Source organism: Macadamia integrifolia, chromosome 12, assembly GCF_013358625.1.
Source record: "Macadamia integrifolia cultivar HAES 741 chromosome 12, SCU_Mint_v3, whole genome shotgun sequence".
NCBI classification, from domain to species: domain Eukaryota; kingdom Viridiplantae; phylum Streptophyta; class Magnoliopsida; order Proteales; family Proteaceae; genus Macadamia; species Macadamia integrifolia.
The window spans coordinates 18,767,652-18,787,325 of record NC_056568.1 but is presented as its reverse complement, the minus strand read 5'-3'; the positions used below and the strand labels follow the sequence as shown (position 1 = coordinate 18,787,325).

The following is a 19,674-nucleotide window of genomic DNA, read 5'->3' as shown; positions in this document are numbered from 1 at the left end:
ACAACACATGAAGAGGTGGAGCAGATGTCTCAAGTCCCTTATGCTAGCGCAGTTGGGAGTCTCATGTATGCTATGGTTTGTAGCAGGCCGGATTTGTCTCATGCAGTCAGTGTTGTTAGCAGATACATGAGTAATCCAGGGAAGGAGCATTGGAATGCAATTAAGTGGATCTTCAGATATTTGAACAAGACTAAAGATATAGGTGTTATGTTCAGTGGCAAGGGAAGTTCTACAGAATTGGCAGGTTATATTGATTTTGACTATGCTGATGATTTAGACAAGAGGAGGTCCACTACAAGGTATGTGTTTACATTAGCTGGTGGACCTATATCATTGAGGGCGATGCTTTAGTCTACAATTGCATTGTCCACTACGGAGGCAGAGTACATGGAAGCAATTGAGGCTGCCAAGGAAGGAGTCTGGTTGGCTGGACTGGTTTGTGAGTTGGGGTTGGAACAAGGAGGTACAGTGTTACACTGTGACAGTCAGAGTGCCATACATCTTGCAAAGAATCAGGTGTTTCATGCAAGGACAAAGCATATTGATGTGAGATTTCACAAGATCAGGGAGCTTGTGTCAGAAGGCAGTATTCACTTAAGAAAAATTCATACCGATCTCAATCCTGTAGATATGTTTACAAAGCCAGTTACTACAAAGAAGTTCGAGTCCCGTTTGGACTTGATTAATATTACTCATTGTTGAAGATGAGGGACGCACCAAACAGGTGCGGGTTTGTACCTCTAATGAGGTACAATGATGAAGACGTCTACAAGTTATCTTTACAAGAGGCTCGATAGAATTCAAGCCAAGGTGGAGATTGTTGGTGTATGATGTCTTGTATTCTGTCGCAGTTTAATCCGGGGAGTACTGGTGCAGCACCTAGACAGCCAAGATGGTGGTCCCGCTAGCCAGTTAGCGGGCCGTGGGGGTTACAAGGGGGGCAGGAGGCCCCCCTGCATAGCAGGTGGTGTAGGAGGGCGCAGCCCCTCGCTCGAATTTTTTATTTGAGGGCAATTGTAGTTTAATCCGGATTAGGGTGGCAATTGTAGTTTAATCCGGATTAGAGTTTTTTCACTATATATTTGTAGCGAGGGTTTCTTTCTCTGTAATGCAAGCAATACTGAGAGGTGTGAGGACGAGCGCTGTAACCCTATTCTCCATTGATAGTGAAGCAGGATCTCATCTCACCGGGGACATAGGCAACCTTGCCGAACCTCGTAAAATCCGTGTGCATTGTTTGTTTTGTTTTTCCATTATCTTCTGCATCGTTTTAGGACTGCGTTTCTACATTAAGAACTTGTATAATTCTCAAAAGTTAGAATGAATTCTTGAAGAGATGGTCTCTACACTTGTGCAAGTAGAGGAAATGATGAAAAGAATAAAATGGAATCTGTTCATTTTATTGCATGCATGCTTATGAGCAAAATTCGTCTTCACATGAACTTTCAAAATTCATGTAGCAAAGGTAAAATTAAGGGTGTTAATCGGTTCAGCTTTGGTTTAAACGGTGCGGATCGGTTCGGTTTCGGTTTAAACAATGCGGATCAGTTCGGTTCACATTTATTTGACTAAAACCATAACCGCACCATTTACTAAACGGTTTCACTTTCTGAAACCTTGACCGTTTAGTAAACGGTTTTGGTTTTCACGGTTTCTAAACGGTGTCGGTTTCATGGTTTTAAACGGTTTCGGTTTCGATTTATTCCATACGGTTTGTAAAATGGTTCACAATCGGTTTGTTATAACTTGCAACCATGTCTCAACTGAAGATCATAAGCTTATCAAAAAATAATTGGCAACCACAAATAAGAGATTCTATATTAACGATGGTATGTCTTAATTTGATAATCTAGTGCTATTTCTTTGCATGGCCCTTCTCAAACATTTAAAACTAATATCATACAACATCCAAATCCTACCTTCTATAACATAAATATTAAAATGATAGGTGGTTCAGCCAAAACACCCCATCTATGATAATATAATAATATAGTAACATATATGGATTACAAGTTCATGATCTAAAGCCTAAACTTGAACTGAATTGCAATAAATCATACCAAAGCAGGATGGACACTTAATTTAATTATTAATTGTTATACGGATTACTGCCCCTTCTTTATTTAATTGTGATTAATCAGATCGGTTTAAACGGTTTTAAACGGTTCGGTCCAAACGGTTTCAATTCGGTTTGAAACCAACGGGTTCCGCGGTTAAAACCGACCCGACCCATTTAGCTAATTGGCCTGAAACTTGAAACCATAACCGCACCATTTACTAAATGGTTTTACGGTTTCGGTGTAAACGGATCGGTTCGATTTCGATAAATGGTTTCGGTTACAAATTCACATCCTTAGGTAAAATAGAACTTTGAAAACCCAAGACTATGAGAATATGCACAATAGTGATCTGAATACTATAGACCTGAATGAACATTCACAAAGATGCATGTCAAAACACAAGAGAATATACGGTTGAATTTGGCTTTGAAATTTAACAAGTAGCCACTACCTATGCAATGATTAGAATTGCCACATTAATATGCCATAGGGGAACATTTTATAAGCCATTTTGATGGTGGCAACACCCACCCCCCCCCTAAAAAAAAAAAAAAAAAAACCTACCCAGCAAAACATATATGATTACGTGAAATCGTCAAATTTACATGGAAACCTGGAGAGGGGAGGGCTGGAGTTTTTCAAAATCCATACGGACCTCTAACACCAAACATAATCTTGATCATAAAAATATTTTTTTTGTCAAATCCTATCGAGTATCCATAGGCCACTAGCCACTAGCCACTAGCCACTAGGGGTCGGCGTCCCAACTCAAGGATAGACAACAAGGGGATGGAGGGGGCAAGGGGGAATAACAAGATGTTTCACATTTTTGAGGTGGGGAGTCAAAAAGTCGACCTCTCCCTTGATTTAGGACAGCGCTCTACTGTACTGACAGCCACCACCACATCAAATGGTGCTTCCCGTGATACCAATCTTAACCACTAAGCCCCAAGTCTAAACCTTCCCTCCACCCCCTTCCCATTCCTATTGACTAGACTTGGGTAGATTAGACCCGGTTCTTGGAATCACTATAGTTTAAAACTAACATTTAAAATGTGCTTCTATATGTAAAGGCCATTTTCTAGATAAGCTTATCCCAACGGCAGTAGTATGAATTGATGACCTTATTCTATAACTTTAATAAATAGCCCATTTGCTCCACCCCCCCCCCCCCCTTTTTTAAAGATCATGGAAAATTTTAGCAATCCAAACACATGAGGTGAAAAGCTTGGAGACCTAAGTGGTTGGGGTGGGGGAGGGGGGTCTCATTGTCTAAGACATGGACACCAAAGAAGATCTAAAGTCAAGATTTGATCCCTAAAACAAAGGCAGCAAAGAATAATACAAAGGCCTCTCCAAACTCCAAAGAGCCAAGAGGGGTAATAGGTCAGGAGGAAAGACAAAAGAAAGAACAAAGCATGCCCAAAAAATGAAAGGCCAAGTATGCCCCAACCCCACTTGAATTTAGGTCTCAAACACTTTGTTTCTTTCCCTCCCAATAATCAAACAAGACACTTAAAGAAACCTTGAGAAGAACCAAAATGGAAAGGTGAGGAGCTTGTGTGAAGATTGATGTGAGTCATGATCATATATATCCAAAAATATAAACTGTAATACTTGGAAAATAGTAGATATGGATGTCTGAAAGGGATGTCATTGGATCTAGATTTGTTCATCCTAATTCAAACAAGGTCTGATTCTCTAAGTAGCTGGAATAGTTTTCCATTTGTTTATCTTAGTTGGTGCTCAGTTTTTCCTTGGCATGTAATTCATGTGGTAACTTTCACATGGGAAACAGATCTTTGAATAAATAAATAAATAAATGAAAGAAACATGGTAGTTCACAAGGTTGAATTAAGAGCGGCAGGTTGATTTGATATTGGTTCAATCAATTGAAATAGCTAAATCATTCCTCCACTTTATTCAAACAAAGATTAGCTTCTCTTAGGCATTGATTGGTTTAGGACTTAGGAGTGAGGTCAAGTAAAATAAAATATACAATAGTAAAATGACATGAAAAAAATACATATAAAATGAAACTTTCAACTCAATGTTTGGTTGAAAATAGAATTGATGGAAAATGATATGAAAAATATGTAGAGTCCACAACTTAGATAAGGCAGGAGGAAGCAGAAAAAAATTTAATGGCATATATTTGGTAGAAAAGTGAATGAAAATTAGTCAAAGGTTGGGTATGCTGCCAGTATATCCAGATATTTATCTATCTCTCTCCCCTTTCTCTTGGAAAAGTCCTCTATGCCCCTCCTATCTCAACCCTCTCATTGGTTGAATCGCTTGTTTCAAGTAAATCGGTGGCATACCTAACCTCTTCCCATTAGTTATCTGATCAACATAGAAAATTTTCGATCTGTTTTCTTTTTACTTGTTTTATAATCTTCACTTCACTTCTAACCAAGTGGACCTAAATGACTCACATAGAAAATCTTCTCTCCTAGCAAACATGATAAGATTAGGAAGATAGGCTCAATTTAAGCATTATGGACGGTCTATCTGACCAACTAAGATTATTAGATAATAGTGGATTTAGATCCTCTCAAAGCCGCGGGGGTGCTAGACAGGGATAGTGAGGAGAGAGAGACGCACAAAATAAGAGAGAGAAAATAGGAAGGAAAAATCATGAGAGACCTAGAGTAGTGTCCATATTGATAGCAGTTTAATTTCTCAGAATCACCAGCATTTTTTTTTTTATTAGTACCTACTCTATAAAAAGGGGGGAAGGTAATGGCCAAGAGGCTCGAGACCTCTTGATGAGCGTGGGCTTAGCACACCAATGTTATTGCTGCAACATCAACTCTTACAACAATATCAACGACCGCAACAATAAGAACACCCATGGCTCGCTCCCTTCCAGTGCATCAACGCTCATTTTGTGATCTCCCAATCACATTGCATCATATGGCTAGTTATGTATTTGACTCATTCCCTTCTAACCATCCATTTGTCTTGCCTTCTAGGAAAAAATAGCAAAAGGGAAAAGAAGTCCTTTTAGACTAAATTTGATGGAGAAAGTTTCATTACACCTATTGAGTAGGCTTCAGCCACATATTTAGAGTTATAAATGTATGTCCCTTATTGTACAAAGTTGATAATACCTTTGTTTTATTCCTCGATTCTCTTTACACACCATCCAAACTTCTCTGAAGGAAAACCACTCCCAAATTTAACACATGATCAGTATATGAGTAAAGAAGGTTGCCATTTTTTTCCCCTCCAATTGATGCAACCTAAACTACTCGATTAGCAATGTGTTGAATCATGACCTGGATGAAAATGAGGCCTACCATTTCTCTATTGGGTTATGGACATGATTTGAGGTATCGATATCAAATCATTTGTATATCATCTGTATCGGTGTCGCTAATCAAAAGACATTAACTGGTTGATCCCATATCGGTGGAATGGTGCATATCAGAGGTAAAACCATGGTTTAAAGTATCTCCAATACGCCGATATGGTGACTAATATTAATACTTTAATCTTTAATCTTTAATCTTTAGCATATTTTAGTGTATCTCCAATACGATATGATACCTTTCAATACATATCATAAATTTAAGATCGATACGATGACCTATAAATTTAACCAAAAACCCTAATTTATTTTAAAGAAAATTAAGGGCAAAACTGCCCAATACGTGCAGATCCATATTGGTATCATGTCAATTCCTGATATGACCGATACCTAATCCAATATCATGCACTAAATTCATTGTCCTACATGCCACTTAATTAGAACTGCCATGTCTGATTCACATCTAGCCAATCCCAGTTGGATTGCCCATCCTAGAAAAAGAAAAACCCACACCCTCTTCTTAATCAGATTAAGATTGGAAGTGGATATATCCAAAATCCAGATCATGATCCGATGATCCATTGACAGGTCCACCATAAGGTAAAGATTGGGAAACAACAACTTTACAGCTAGCTATCTCCGTAACTTTTATTGTTGTCTTGTGATAATTGTAATCATGATAAACATTCTTATTGTCAAATTTAAAAAATAAAATAAAATCTATTGTGAAAATGCCATATTCTTTCCCTACCAGTGAAACAAAAGACATAAGTCTACTTTTAATTTGAAGGTAGATATATAATAAGCCAACCAACCAACACAGAGGAAGGACAAAAGATTTCAGAAGAAGCAGAAAAGATTTTTTGACAGCCTCACCACCCCCATCTCCTCCAGCTTTGATCTGATCTGATATCAGATCAGACTTGAAAGAGCCCAGAACACAGTTAAGCCTTCCCCTACATTTTTTCTTCATTGGAAAATGTTGCATTTTGCTGATGACATATAAAGTTTGGAAGAGATAAAATGATAGAGTGGAAAGGAAATAGGAAATAGCCTTCTTCTACCCTATTTTTCCATCATGTGGAATACTGTGGAGTGGGCTCTTCTCTTTTAGCATTAAAAGCTGCTTTTATATTTATGACAAACACAGTGCAGTAAAGAAAGATAGTATATTTCAGATATGAAATCTAATGAGCAAGTGAGCAACCCTTTTCTATCAAAATTTAATAATCTGATGGGTTCCTCTCTGTTTTCTTGCATATAATAGCTAAAATCCAAAGAGTTAATGGCGTTAGGATATCCAGGTGGTGGTGGTAGTCTGGTAGAGTTTACTCTACCTATTCAATAATGTGGGTTTTATATAATCTTTGAAATTGTGAGATGGGTTCCTCTCTTTCTCTCTCTAAATGTTATTTTCTCTGAAGGTTACTTTTGGTTGACTAGGGTTCAGAAATACTAAAAGACATAATTGGGTTTCCAAGGTGATATCAGTATTAACTGTTGTTTAGACTTTAGAGAATACAAACAGCTCTTTGGTTTCCTATTTAAGAACTCTCAGTTCTGTAATCTCTTTGTTTGTTGGGTCTCCTTCTGTTGTTTCTCTTTCTTCCCTCTACCTACAGTAATGGATTCTTCTTCCCAACTCTTTGGAGGTACAGAAGAATGCATGAGCAGCAGTGAATCTGGATGGACTACATATGTTGCTTCTCCTGTGCACCATGAAGATGATTATGAGGACCATGCTGCTGCTGCTGCTGATGATGATGATGATGATGGAAAGGATGACAGTGATGACTCCATGGTTTCTGATGCCTCAACTGGTCCCAATAACCATTGTGAAGGTGAACATGTGTATGAGAGTGGTCAAGACATGATTCAGTTCAAGCATGATCATGATCAGGAAGAGGATGAGGATGAACACACATGCTATTCTTACACCAAATCTTACAGACAGAAGAAGAAGGAGAAGAAAAAAGAGGATGAAGTGAGAGGAAGAGAAGCTGTGAAACAGGCAAATAGTGCTACTAGTTCTGTCAACAGTGGTGTCAAGGTAAGGAAAACCAGTTGGATAGAGAAGGGAAAATAGTAAGGAGAAAGTTTCTTATTTTCCTCAAATTTCCTTGAGATACTGTAGTAAGTTGTTCTTTTATGTATTAAAGCTTACAAATGTTCAAGCTTAGACCATAATCCATATATGCCTGTCCTCTATGCTCCATGTGTGATTGTTGGGTCATGTATCATATCTATGCATACATAGATGTTCATGGGTTGTCTGTTTTATTTGTGTTCTTCATTATTTAGTTTACAAATACACCTCTCTTACCATGAGATATCTCATCAGTAGTACAAAGCATATATAGTTAATCGGTTCTTAGTTCCATTTGATTTGTGCTTTATTTATGGTTAATTATAACTCCTATTTTGGGTAGTTGATCTATATTCCTAGATTCATTCAACTTCAATTCTCTCTTACTGGTTCCATTGGAGTTTAGGAATCAATCAGCAATACACAAACTTAATTTGATTCATAACCCTATAATTTATTATAAGAGAGAATGGATATTTGGGTTCCTTTTCTTTTCTCTTTTCTTGTTTCTTTCTTTAACAAAAAATGGTTCTTTAAAGATTGGATGCACTTGGCCTCATTTTTATGAATTGATTTGATTCACTCCGAAGCAAGAATATAATTTTTAATGATATATTTTTTTTCCTTCTGATATAACAGATTTTTATGTTTCGAGATAAATCCAGTCATTTCATTTGTATATAAAAAAAGCATACAGGACAAACAGATCTCCCGAATCATGTGATGATAAGTCACATTCAAATAATTTTTAAAATACAAGTGACAATAAATACATCTATAAAGGTATATTGAGACAGTCTTGTACTTAAAAACTTTTGTGAGAGGCATGATGTGTTAAAGAGATGCATTAGTCACTATAATATATACTGAAAATTAACTAGTCGCAGTTTCTAATTTTGTTTCCCTACAAATATGAGCCCAAATCTCAACTGTTTGACTTTCCTGCAAAAGTAACATGTAATCATGAGTTTTTTACTCTGATCACGGATAGCCAACCATGGAAAAGAAACTTCTAATAGAACATATCTCGAAAGATAACAAATGAACCTAACATAATGATGCTTTAGTTTTAGTAAGGAGACACAAGATAGATCTGTATAGGTTAAGAGTCAAAAGTAGGCATCAAAACAAGAAGAAAAGGTTCCTAAGTTATTGCCTCTCTCTCTCTCACACACACACACACACATTGGAGCTCCTAGTAAAATTTGGTCAGAGTAATTTCTTTCATCTTAATGTGAGAGCATATTTGCTGCCTATATTCTGAGGAGTGTTTTTGCGTGAGAAAATTTCATTCTTCTCAAAATTTAACTTCTGACTGGCAAGGTCTTGAAACAAATTTAGAATTCCCTGAAATGCCAAAATGTTGGAGAGCCTAAAAAACAATAATTGGGATATTTCAGGGTTAGATCTTGACAATTTAATACCCTTAAACAACTTTAAGTCACTAAACAATAAAAGAAGCTTAGACAATTCCTCCATTGTAAGAATAAATAGGGGCTTAAGGGGTATCTTTGTCTTATGCACCTAGGCTAGAGGACTCAAAGAAATTATAACTAGAACCCTTAAGCTTAATAAAGTATGAGACTGAAGAGATCAGAACACTAATGAAGTCACACCAATGCTAAGAGAAACCAAGAAACTGAAATAGCGCCCTAATGTAACCCCATTCCAATCTATCATATTCTTGACATGTCTAAATAGCTGCCCACCCTTGTGTTTTATTTTGCTATGTTCAATATAGTGAATTAATTCATAAGCAATTAAAATATTATCAAAATTTGCCTGCCTGTAAAAATAGTAGCTAAATAAGGAGATATAAATTTGGCAGGAAAGGTTGAAACTTTCGCGCCAAGCGCTTGAAAATAATTTCCTTTTTAGGAAACGAAAGTGATTAGAGTGTGGTTAGTACCAAAAGGCAAGGTAAGAGCTAAAGTGAAAGAATTCATGAACAAAACCAACCACTTCCCTATGAACAAAATCCCATGTCTTATGGAACACCGCCGAGACTCCATCATGAGACTGCAAACTTGAATCTCATCCTTAAGAGGCCAAAGAAATGAAATGCTCACTTTCTCTAGCATATTAAGTTCTAATTACTTCATACATGCTATGTTAATAATATGCTTGAGGAAGCATAAGCATACTCCATGATAAGGCACAATTAAAAGAAAGATATTAGAAATGACCTAATGATAAAACACTCAAGGTGAGCATGAGCATACTCCATGAGAGTCCCCAAAAAACGAATCAGTCTCAAGTAATGAATTTCTTGCCCATCTATAATTGTAAAATCAAATAAGATTATTTAATATTAACTGATTTTTATTTATTTATTATGGTAATTGATGTTAGGAGGTTATGTCCTAAAGTGTTCACAACTGTTATGTCTTAAAATGTTCACAACTAGGGACAAAACTAGACATCCTGTCCATATGGTCCACTGTGAGAACCAACGCCATCCGTTGTGGCAGCCATCCCTTTTTACCCTACCACTGTTGGTGGAAAAAAGAGGGAGATTATACTTCAACTTATCTCCAATCCTTGAAGAGAAATGAGATGAGATAATGTGCTGGAGTCGCCACTATGCCAAATACTACCAAATAGAGGCAGTTATATGTTACTTCTGCTAAATACTCACTTAAAAAAATGGCAGCAATATAGCATCACGTTTGACTAAAAAAATAGTTAAAACATTATTATTTTTAATTAGGATCAATTAGAAGCGGTAAAGTTGGGATAAGGTTATGATTGTTGTTGTTGTTGTAGAGGCGGTAATATTATGTCGATGCTAACTCCTTACAAATAACAGCAGTAAAATATTATTGGCTTTAAATATATAATATCACATTCACTTCCATTGCGATAAATTTTATCCAAATTTTAATTAGGATCAATCAGAAGCAGTATATAATAATCACTACCAAATATCTCCAAATGCAGGCGATAATATATTATGGTTGAATTCTTATATATAGTGGCAGCAATATATTACCACTCCAGATATTTTATATATATTGACGCTATATATATATATATATTTTTTTTTTATCACCACTGAATGAGGTACTTAGATTTTTATCGCTACTATATTCTCTACCTAAGTGTAGGTAATGCCCCATTTTTCTTGTAGGGAGAGGTCATTTCATGTGAGGAGATATAGAGAGGGTGCTAGAATTCCTTCCCAGCTCAAAAAACCTTTTTCTATAACCATTATATTTTTCAGATTTTTTTTTTTTCAAATCTAAGGGATTTGAGTGCAAAGTAAAGTAAAATTTAATCAAAATTGGAATGATTTGGAGATAGTTACAAAGTAATGTTGGATAATAATTACAAAAGTTCCTTTTTATTTGACAATGATTTAATTTTACTTCCCTTCTCGTTATTTCATTCGCAACTAGACAAATCCTCTATGCATGTCTGAGGTAGTACAAATACACGAGTAAGCACCGATTATCTTTAATTAGTAGGCTAAACTTGCACATCCTTCCTGTTGGTGTATGATGTATTGTATTCCATCGCAGTTTAATCCAGGGAGTACTGCTGCAGCACCTAAACAGGCAGGACGGTGGTCCCGCTAGCCGATTAGCGGGCCATGGGGGTTGCAAGGGGGCAGGAGGCCCCCTGCATAGCAGGGGGTGTGGGGGGCGCAGCCCCCCGCTCGAATTTTTTATTTAAGGGCAATTGTGTACTTTCCGGATTAGGTTTTTTCCGCTATATATTTGTAGCGAGGGTTTCTTTCTCTCTAATGCAAGCAATATTGAGAGATGTGAGGACGAGCGCTGTAACCCTATTCTCCATTGATAGTGAAGCAGGATCTCATCTCACCGGGGACGTAGGCAACCTTGCCGAACCTCGTAAAATCCGTGTGCATTGTTTGTTTTGTTTTTTCATAATCTTCTGCATCGTTTTAGGGTTGCGTTTCTACACTTCCTACGAAATATTTGCAGGATTTTGTCAACACATTATAGAACTAGATTCAAAGTTGTGGCTTTATATTTTGTGACTAATATGGCCAAGATATGGAAACAAGGTCCCTGTCGGATTGAAGGAGAGCTATTGACATTTCAGAAGTGGAAACCGGATTTCAACATCAATAAGTAGCAAGTTTCTCATTGTTTATCTTGGATTAGGTTCCTTGATCTAATTGGCACGATGACATTCTCTTGCCCTTACCAGAGGTAGTAGGGTTCCCTATTACAATTGATTTTTGGACTACTGGATCTGAGGTTGACACTTTGCCAAGGTGTGCGCCTTTGCATGGCGAAAGTCTATGGCTAATGCACATGCTAGGATTTCGCCTTCCAGGATTTCTTAGCTCAACATATTTAATATTATACAAAGGCGAAGGTTTTCTTTCATTATTGTTGAAGAGAATCTAGCCATTGGGATATCATTATTCCATCTGCCCCTTATTGTGTATGAAGTCCTACATGTCTTTGGAACTATTCTAGAATTCCATCCAATCATCAGGATCCATGAATTAAGAGACTCTTCTTTGTGGGTGAAGGAAAACTTTGTCTGTCTTCAAATTCAAATTTTATTTTATTTTTCACATCCAAAGGATTTGATTGCCATGTAAAGTAAAATTTTAAACCCAAATTTGGAATTATTTGGAGATAATTACATAGGTACATTAGGTAATGATTACAAAAGATTCATTTTTAATATTGATTTATTTCTCTACCCTTCCCTTTATTTCCCTTGAAACACACCATTTCTAGTCTAATGGAAAGGCTCATTGTAAATTTTTTAGTGCAAATTATGTTTTATATGAAAGTTTTCATCCATATAAAGTTTACTACTCCCTTTTCCTAAGAAAATGATGTAAAATCCTACTTAATTGGGGAAAATGTTCTCTTTTGCTTCTTTGTTTTTTCCAGAAAAAAAATGGAGCTTTCTTAATGCATAATAAAGAAATTTTATTGACCAAGATTGCTAAGGTACAAGAGAAAGAATACAACAACAAATAGGCCATAGCATAACCCCCAAGAGATCACATAAGGTCAACTTGGGGTCCCCTAAACTACCCAGGCTACCAATCCAAATTAAGCTATTTCACCAAGGTTCAAAAAAAATTGAAGGGGGAGGTTTTACGACGCAGTCAGTGTAGTTGATCGATCTCCCACGCCAATAGACCCACATGATCAAGAATGAGAGAATGTATGCATGTGTAAGTGCATGTGTGGTGGGGGGGGGGTTGGGATGGGGGTATGGGTGTGAGTATAGAAAAACACTTTGACTTGTGTGTGTGCCTCTTGTCCTCTTTCTCTTTTAGCCTTCATTGTGGAGGTCTTTTGGGTGTCTACAAGAGATCCGATCAGTCTCAAGAGAATTTTCGATCTTTCACTAACAAAAACATCATCATGATCATGTCTCAGAGTCAAATGATGACGGTGGCCCTGAAGTCTTTAGAAACCTGATCCATCCAGTAGTGAGAAGCTTTCTGTGGAAAAGTCGTCACATGAAAAGTGTCTCATACTTTCTTTGCTCTCATGAATGGGCTACTTAACCCTTTCATAACATTTTTTCCTAATTGTTAAAACTTTTCTTTCTATATTAGATGAATTGTGTTACAGGGTTTGTCCTGTATAATTTATGAACCTCTCAACCTTTCTTTTGGTCTGCCCAAAGAAGATTGTAGGGGTTGCCTTAATTTATACTTTTATTTTTATTTTTTTCCTTTTTCCTTAATACATACAAATTACCTATCCAGAAAAAAAAAAAGATCATGTCTCAGAGCTCCTACTTCTTGGGAGATTTTCTCTTCATTTCAGAGTGTCATTTCATTCAGAATGAACTCAAAAATGTTGATTGGCTCTCTTTGGTTGCAAGTAAAAGGAAAGAAAGGGAAATGGCATTGGTTTAAAACAAGAAGGAAGAAGGTTCTTTTATGCGGCTAATGTGAGAAATCTCCCACACCATAACAATTGGGACGTAAGAATCATCTCTACGATAGGAGGACCCAAATGGTTAACGAGGTAGACGGACGAGGGAGAGCATCTCTGAAAAAAGATCATAACATTACATATAGAGTTCATGTTACTGGTAGAATAAAAACATTTCAATAAAGAACCCAAGCTGAAAAATAAAATATCAGCAGATTATGTAAAGACTGTTCAATGTGAATGACTTGGTCAGAATCAAAATTTTCCAATTCAAGTTCATTTTTTTCCAATGAAATAAAATCATAAAACCAAATTATATTAGAATTTAGCTGAGGTAGACAGGGTTATGAGTTTGAAGAAGGCCTCAGCTTTGGTACTAAAGATCTCAATCCTGATTTGGGTAGTGAAAAACATCAGGCTAGGTGAGAGAATTACCATCTTGAAAATACAGGCCAGGCTAATCCCAAGAGAACAAACAGAAACAATGGGACAAGGAGAAGTGAATATAAAATGAAAATTGACAAGAACATGCAAATCCTACAATACCTAGTAACAGGGTCTCTAGAACTATGGTACTGACTGCCTTTTTCATAGATTCTGCTCATTTAGAAAAGGTCTCAGCATACTTCTACAGGGAAAAAGATCAGTTTTTTATGCCTCAAGACATTCCTCGGCATATTCTCACGACTAACGCATAACTGAGACACAATGCATCTACAATGCAAAGAAACATATTATCAACAGTCCAACAGAGATGTTCTCATGTCAGGTACCAAACATGGTCTCGAATATGACAAAAAAGAAAACATTCTCATGCTCTATCACAATGAAGAAAATAAGTTACCTAACAAGGATAGTTATCAGAGGTGGGAGGTGGGAGGTGGGAGGTGGGAGGTGGGAGGGGGGAGGGGGGAGTGGGGAAGAAATCTTGTAAATTAATTTTTTTAATGTGAGTTTAAAAAGTTAATCATTTACAGATATTATAAGGATGAAGAAATATAAGAAAAATAGTATTAAGGAAAATGCCAATTACCTGATTTAAGTGGAGTTCAGATACAAAGGTTAAGACCTAGCAAACATCTCTGTAACAGTAACAAGGACAAAAGGCAAATTTCGATGTCAACTGGCAGAGTATTGGTCGAAACCACCAAACAAGCCAAATAAGGGTTGAAACCACCAAGCAGGATAATGTAAGAGAGACCCATGACAAAAATTAGATCAAAAAAATGCTTTCGCAATAGTTTCATAATCAAATATGACATGGACAGAGGTATTAAGATTCTACATATTCATTTTTATTTTGAGTTTATATTGGAACCTCAAAACAGAATCCCAAAAGCAGGGGGATCTTCTCGTGGAGAGACACAAAAATACAATAAAAAAGAAATACAAACAATTCAGCAGTTGATTTATCAAATTCAACAGATATTCCACCAAAAACAAAAAGTAATCCCTGCCCAACTCCTCATTCCCATGGGACCTTATTAGGTTTAGTGACATAATTTGATCAAGTTGAAGACAAGGAGCATGAAGTCTACAGCTTTAACTGATTCGCAAGCTTGAACCATTCAGTATGGTAGGATCCTGACACATCAGTCCTCTCGTAGGTGTGAGCTCCAAAATAATCTCTTTGAGCTTGGACTAAATTAGCTGGAAGCCTCGCCCTCCTGTAAGTATCGAAATAAGCAAGACTAACAGACATACCAGGAGTGCTTATACCAGAGTTGATAGCAAGGGAGACGACTTTTCGCCAAGCAGATTGTCGCTCAATAATTTCTTTCGCAAACTCAGGGTCGACAAGAAGATTTGCAAGATCTGGGTTCCTGTCATAGGCCTTCTTGATACGATCCAAGAACACAGCACGGATGATACAACCCCCCTTCCATATTCTGGCCAGCTCCCCCAACTTCAAGCCCCAGCCCTTCTCAATGCTCTTTGCACGGATCAGATTCATCCCCTGTGCGTAGCTACAAATCTTGGCTGCGTAAAGAGCTTGCCTCACGTCATCAATCAGTTGCTGCTTATCAACAACTTGATCAGTAAAGATGTCATCAACACCAGCTGCTTTGAAAACCTTTGCAGCTTCAACTCTTTCGTCCTTCATTCCACTGAGGAACCTTGAATCCAAAGATGCTGCTATTGTGGGAGCTGCAATTGATAGGTCTGCAGCTTGCTGAACAGTCCATTTACCAGTACCCTTCATTCCAGTCTTGTCCAAGACCTTATCAACCAAATGACCCTCTGCCTTATCATCCTTAATTGTGAAAATATCTGCAGTGATCTCAACCAAGAAGCTTAGAAGCTCCCCCTTGTTCCACTCTGAAAAAACCTCGTGTAGTTCCTCATTGGAAAGCTTTCCAACTGATTTCAGAACATCATACGCCTCCGCAATCAACTGCATATCACCATATTCAATCCCATTGTGCACCATCTTTACAAAATTACCAGATCCTCCTTCGCCTACATAGGTAACACATGGACCACTGTCAGGAACCTGTGCTGCCACCTTGAGAAGGATATCCTCGATGGACTTGTAGGCTTCAAAGGACCCTCCAGGCATCAAAGAGGGGCCATGTCGGGCTCCTTCTTCACCTCCTGAAACTCCCATTCCTAAATATTGCAGACCTAGTTCAGCCATCGCTTTTGCTCTCCTCTCTGTGTTCTCATACCACTCATTACCACCATCAATGATACAATCGCCTTTCTCCAGGTAGACAGAGAGGGTTTTGATGGTCTGGTCAACAGGGGCCCCAGCCTTAACAAGCATGATGATGACACGAGGTTTCTGGATTGACTGAACAAAGGCTTCAGGATCATGGAAGCCAAATAGAGGGAGATCTCCCTCTTTTTTGGCTCTTTCAACAGTCTCATCAACTTTGATGGTGCTCCTGTTGTAAACAGAAATGGGGAACCCTTTCTCAGCAATATTGAGGGCAAGATTTTGCCCCATGACTGCAAGACCCGCAAGGCCTATTCTTGTCAGCTTTGAGGAGTCAGCCATTTTGTTCCCTGCTAGATAAGTATGAGATTATCAGTGGTAGATGGCAAGATAGTAATCCAGAACTCCTCAAGTGACATTGATATAAAAGACATATACCTGAGAAACCCAGACAATAGACAAAAGAAAAAAGAAGGAAATGATTCTACTTTCTGTTCTTATAATATTAAAGAGTAAATTCGTAATTCAAGATACCGAAAGCTTGTAGACGTAATGTAATAACCATTGATCAAACAACAAGCAGTGTGATTAGATCCATTCACAGCACTTTTGTGATATATAGTCAAGAGTCAACCACTGAAATTATGTTTTGTTCCCTTCAATTGGACTCTGCTTCTTCCATTAAACTCAAAAAAGGGGAAAAAAAAGCCATAACACATTGGTCCAAGATACTTCGGTAGCTCTAACAGAATAAATCTAAAAGGGGATCTTCAAATTAAATTAAAATTGAAAGGGAAGAATAATAAAGGCCAAGCCCATGAACCAATCAATCAATGATTTCTAGATTACAAATCGACTGGTTATTCAAAACAGAGACTATTAAATTAAACAGTAAGAAGAAAAATCACTGATTCTTAAACAACATCAGCAAGAATTCTCTAATAAACCATCGATATCCACAACTGAGTGATCCTTGATATGTAAAACTTATGTAAATAGAACTTTTTTAGGAGAACCATCATCAATATCATAACCCAGATGAGAAATTTCAACCCATTTGCAACAAAAAGAAATCCGAAGATGGTAACATCAATAGATTGAAAACCAGTATAAAGCAACTCACAAATTCTCATATAAAACTCAAAAGATCAAATAATGAGACATATAGAGAGAGAATTAGAAAGATAATACTCAATCCCAGAAGAAAACAAATGAAAAGAGAAAGAATCCCAACCTGTAATTAGAATCTAGAAGATTGCCAGAGGAATTAGAGAAATGGGTTTTGCAAGAGATGAATGATTGTAGCAATTTAAATAGCAGCGAGACCTCCAAGACCTAAGAAAAAACAATTCGACAAAATTAGTGGTTGACCAATAGGAAAGTTCTCTTCCTTCGCGGCTCACGCCTATTACATCTACAAGCGCAGGAGTCACGTCCAGTCCACAATGGAAAAGCCCGTCTAGAAAACCTTCTCCCTATTCTTCCCGCTTCGGCTCCTCCTCCCTAGTCGTGATTTCTACTAAGAATAACTACATCTGCAAATTAGTCATTCGCTTTGCAGACTAGTCAATCACTGTCCGATAGGGTTCTGACACGTGGCTTTTAAAATTTTTGCCAGATAATTCAAAACCTCACAAGGTTTTAACGTGTCAACGGGCTGGTCCCGGGTTATGATCGCGAGCATAGAGTAACCTATTTTCATTACCAAAAAAAACAACAGGTGTACACGACTTGGGAGCTGGGAGTTGGTATTTTTTAAGAAAAGTTTAGCTGGAAGAATTAATAGGGTTACATTTTTCGCTTTAATTTTGTCACATGCTGTGTTTTGGCTCAGAGGTTCTACTCCTGAACAGAGTTAATTTTCCCAATGAGTTAGGTTTCCCGAAAGGTAATGCACCTCCTTTGCCAACATGAGGGCCAATGAGAATATGCCCAGAAGCATTAATAGGAACGGGATTTCCAATTTTCATGAGGGGAGTGGGGTGTTCATTTCAAGGCCTTATGTGTTTGACTATAGGGTCATGCTACCTTTCAAGCTTTTTAAACTTCTATTTTTCTTAAAAACATAGTTGTCTAATCGCATGGTCCTATGTCTACACGTAGGACATGCAAAATTACCGCCCCACCCCTTATGAAGTTAAAATTCTCACTCATATCTCTGTAGGCATGCTCGTTGGCCCCACATAGGGGTGTCAATGGTCCGGGTCGGTGTGATTTCGGTCCAGTGCCATCGGTTTCGGTGTGAGTTTTGAAATCACACCAAAACCGCCCCATTAAGGATTTATCAGTTTCGGTCCGGTGTCGGATTTGGTGCTATTTGGGTTTGGATTGGGGTTGGTACCGGTTTGGATTTATCATGTTCATTTCGGTTTGGATCGGTTTTTTAAACCAGTATGGAGCCATTAGGAAACCAACAGATAATTGAAAAAAAAATGAGCACGGGCCTCATCCTTTGGAGGTTGGGTGGATATGACTTCATCCTTTGGAACTCATCCTTCGTCCTACCTCTTTGGGCCGGTATGGACCTGTTCATAGGATTTCCTTATTTATTTTTGACATTGTGAGCCTATATAGTGTATACCAATATTTGGTGGACAAATATAATTAAAACACAACTATTTCTGAATTATGGTGAACAAAACAATGATTTTGTAATTGAATTCATATCAATATTTAGTGGACAAATATAATCCAAAACATGAGGGCCCTTGAGTTTATGAAACCGATTAGAGCTCTGAAATACCTGAAACCAATACTTTTAAGAGCCTAACATGAAATCGTTTTCTTTCTACATACAAATACATCAACAATGGAAATAATATACTAAGTGCGGGACTTTCAGAACAAGATCAACTAAATAAGGCAGTAAAAGTATGAAAATTCAAGTATCCAACAGTAAATAGGAATTCCCATACATGAAAAACCAAGTCATGAAAAAATGAATTTTCATACATGAAAACCTAATAATTTATCAAGCACAAAACATAGATCAAAACATCAAGTCATCAAACTATAAAGTATTAAACTATCAAAGTACCAAATATTCAAATCATTCAATCAACCACGGACCACCTAAAAATTAAAATGATTCAATCACTGAATCACCCACCTAAAATAGAGATAGTGTGCTAATAACTAACGCAAATAGTCAAAGTATCAAACAAATCACAGAACATTCACCTAAAACATTCAAAGAGTATTTAATATTACATCAAAATATCAAATGACTATCTTCTTTCTCAAAATATTTCAATATTCCATTAAAATATTGTAGCCCTTTGTTCTCCAAAATGATGTGTTGAGTAGTTACTCTTAAGACCACAAGTGTGTCCTACACTCTTACCATTCCAAGAAACTACAACCAAAAGAGAGAATATTTAAGACAACATAATGACACTGTCAAAACATAAATTATGAAATACATGCAAATGTAAACTACGGTATACCTATTCAATATGATTGGACTTATCCTTCTCTAGGAGTAGGCCCAGCTGAAGAACTAGCTACTACACCTCTCTCCTTTTCAATGTGCAATAGTTCCAGCACATTTCTAAGTGCATTATCCACGTCAGTGGGATCATCAAAAGGCTCAGCTATATACAAAGTAAAATAAGACACTAATCAACTAATTAAGACAATTAAAAATGAAAAATATTCTAAATGAAAAATTA

At 37.2% G+C, this 19,674-nt stretch overlaps 2 protein-coding genes across 3 annotated transcripts; one reads left to right on the top strand and one right to left on the bottom strand.

The window, feature by feature from the left end:
- Positions 1–6,997: 6,997 nt before the first annotated feature.
- LOC122094769 (protein SOB FIVE-LIKE 4-like) lies at positions 6,998–7,459 on the top strand. The gene has a single exon (XM_042665372.1). It carries the CDS (start codon positions 6,998–7,000, stop codon positions 7,457–7,459), a length of 462 nt encoding a protein of 153 aa, XP_042521306.1.
- Positions 7,460–14,557: 7,098 nt separating this feature from the next.
- Positions 14,558–17,592, bottom strand: LOC122058479 (6-phosphogluconate dehydrogenase, decarboxylating 2). 2 transcript variants are annotated; one of them, XM_042621176.1, is made up of 2 exons: positions 17,238–17,592; positions 14,558–16,356 (listed from the first exon to the last, which is right to left on the bottom strand). In XM_042621176.1, the coding sequence occupies exon 2, from the start codon at positions 16,343–16,345 to the stop codon at positions 14,879–14,881; it is 1,467 nt and encodes a 488-aa protein (XP_042477110.1). In that variant the 5' UTR covers positions 16,346–16,356; positions 17,238–17,592; the 3' UTR covers positions 14,558–14,878. The 2 variants fall into 2 exon arrangements, with proteins under 2 accessions (XP_042477110.1, XP_042477108.1); XM_042621174.1 differs by having other exon boundaries at positions 14,558–16,353; positions 17,238–17,589.
- Between the last annotated feature and the right edge of the window lie 2,082 nt (positions 17,593–19,674).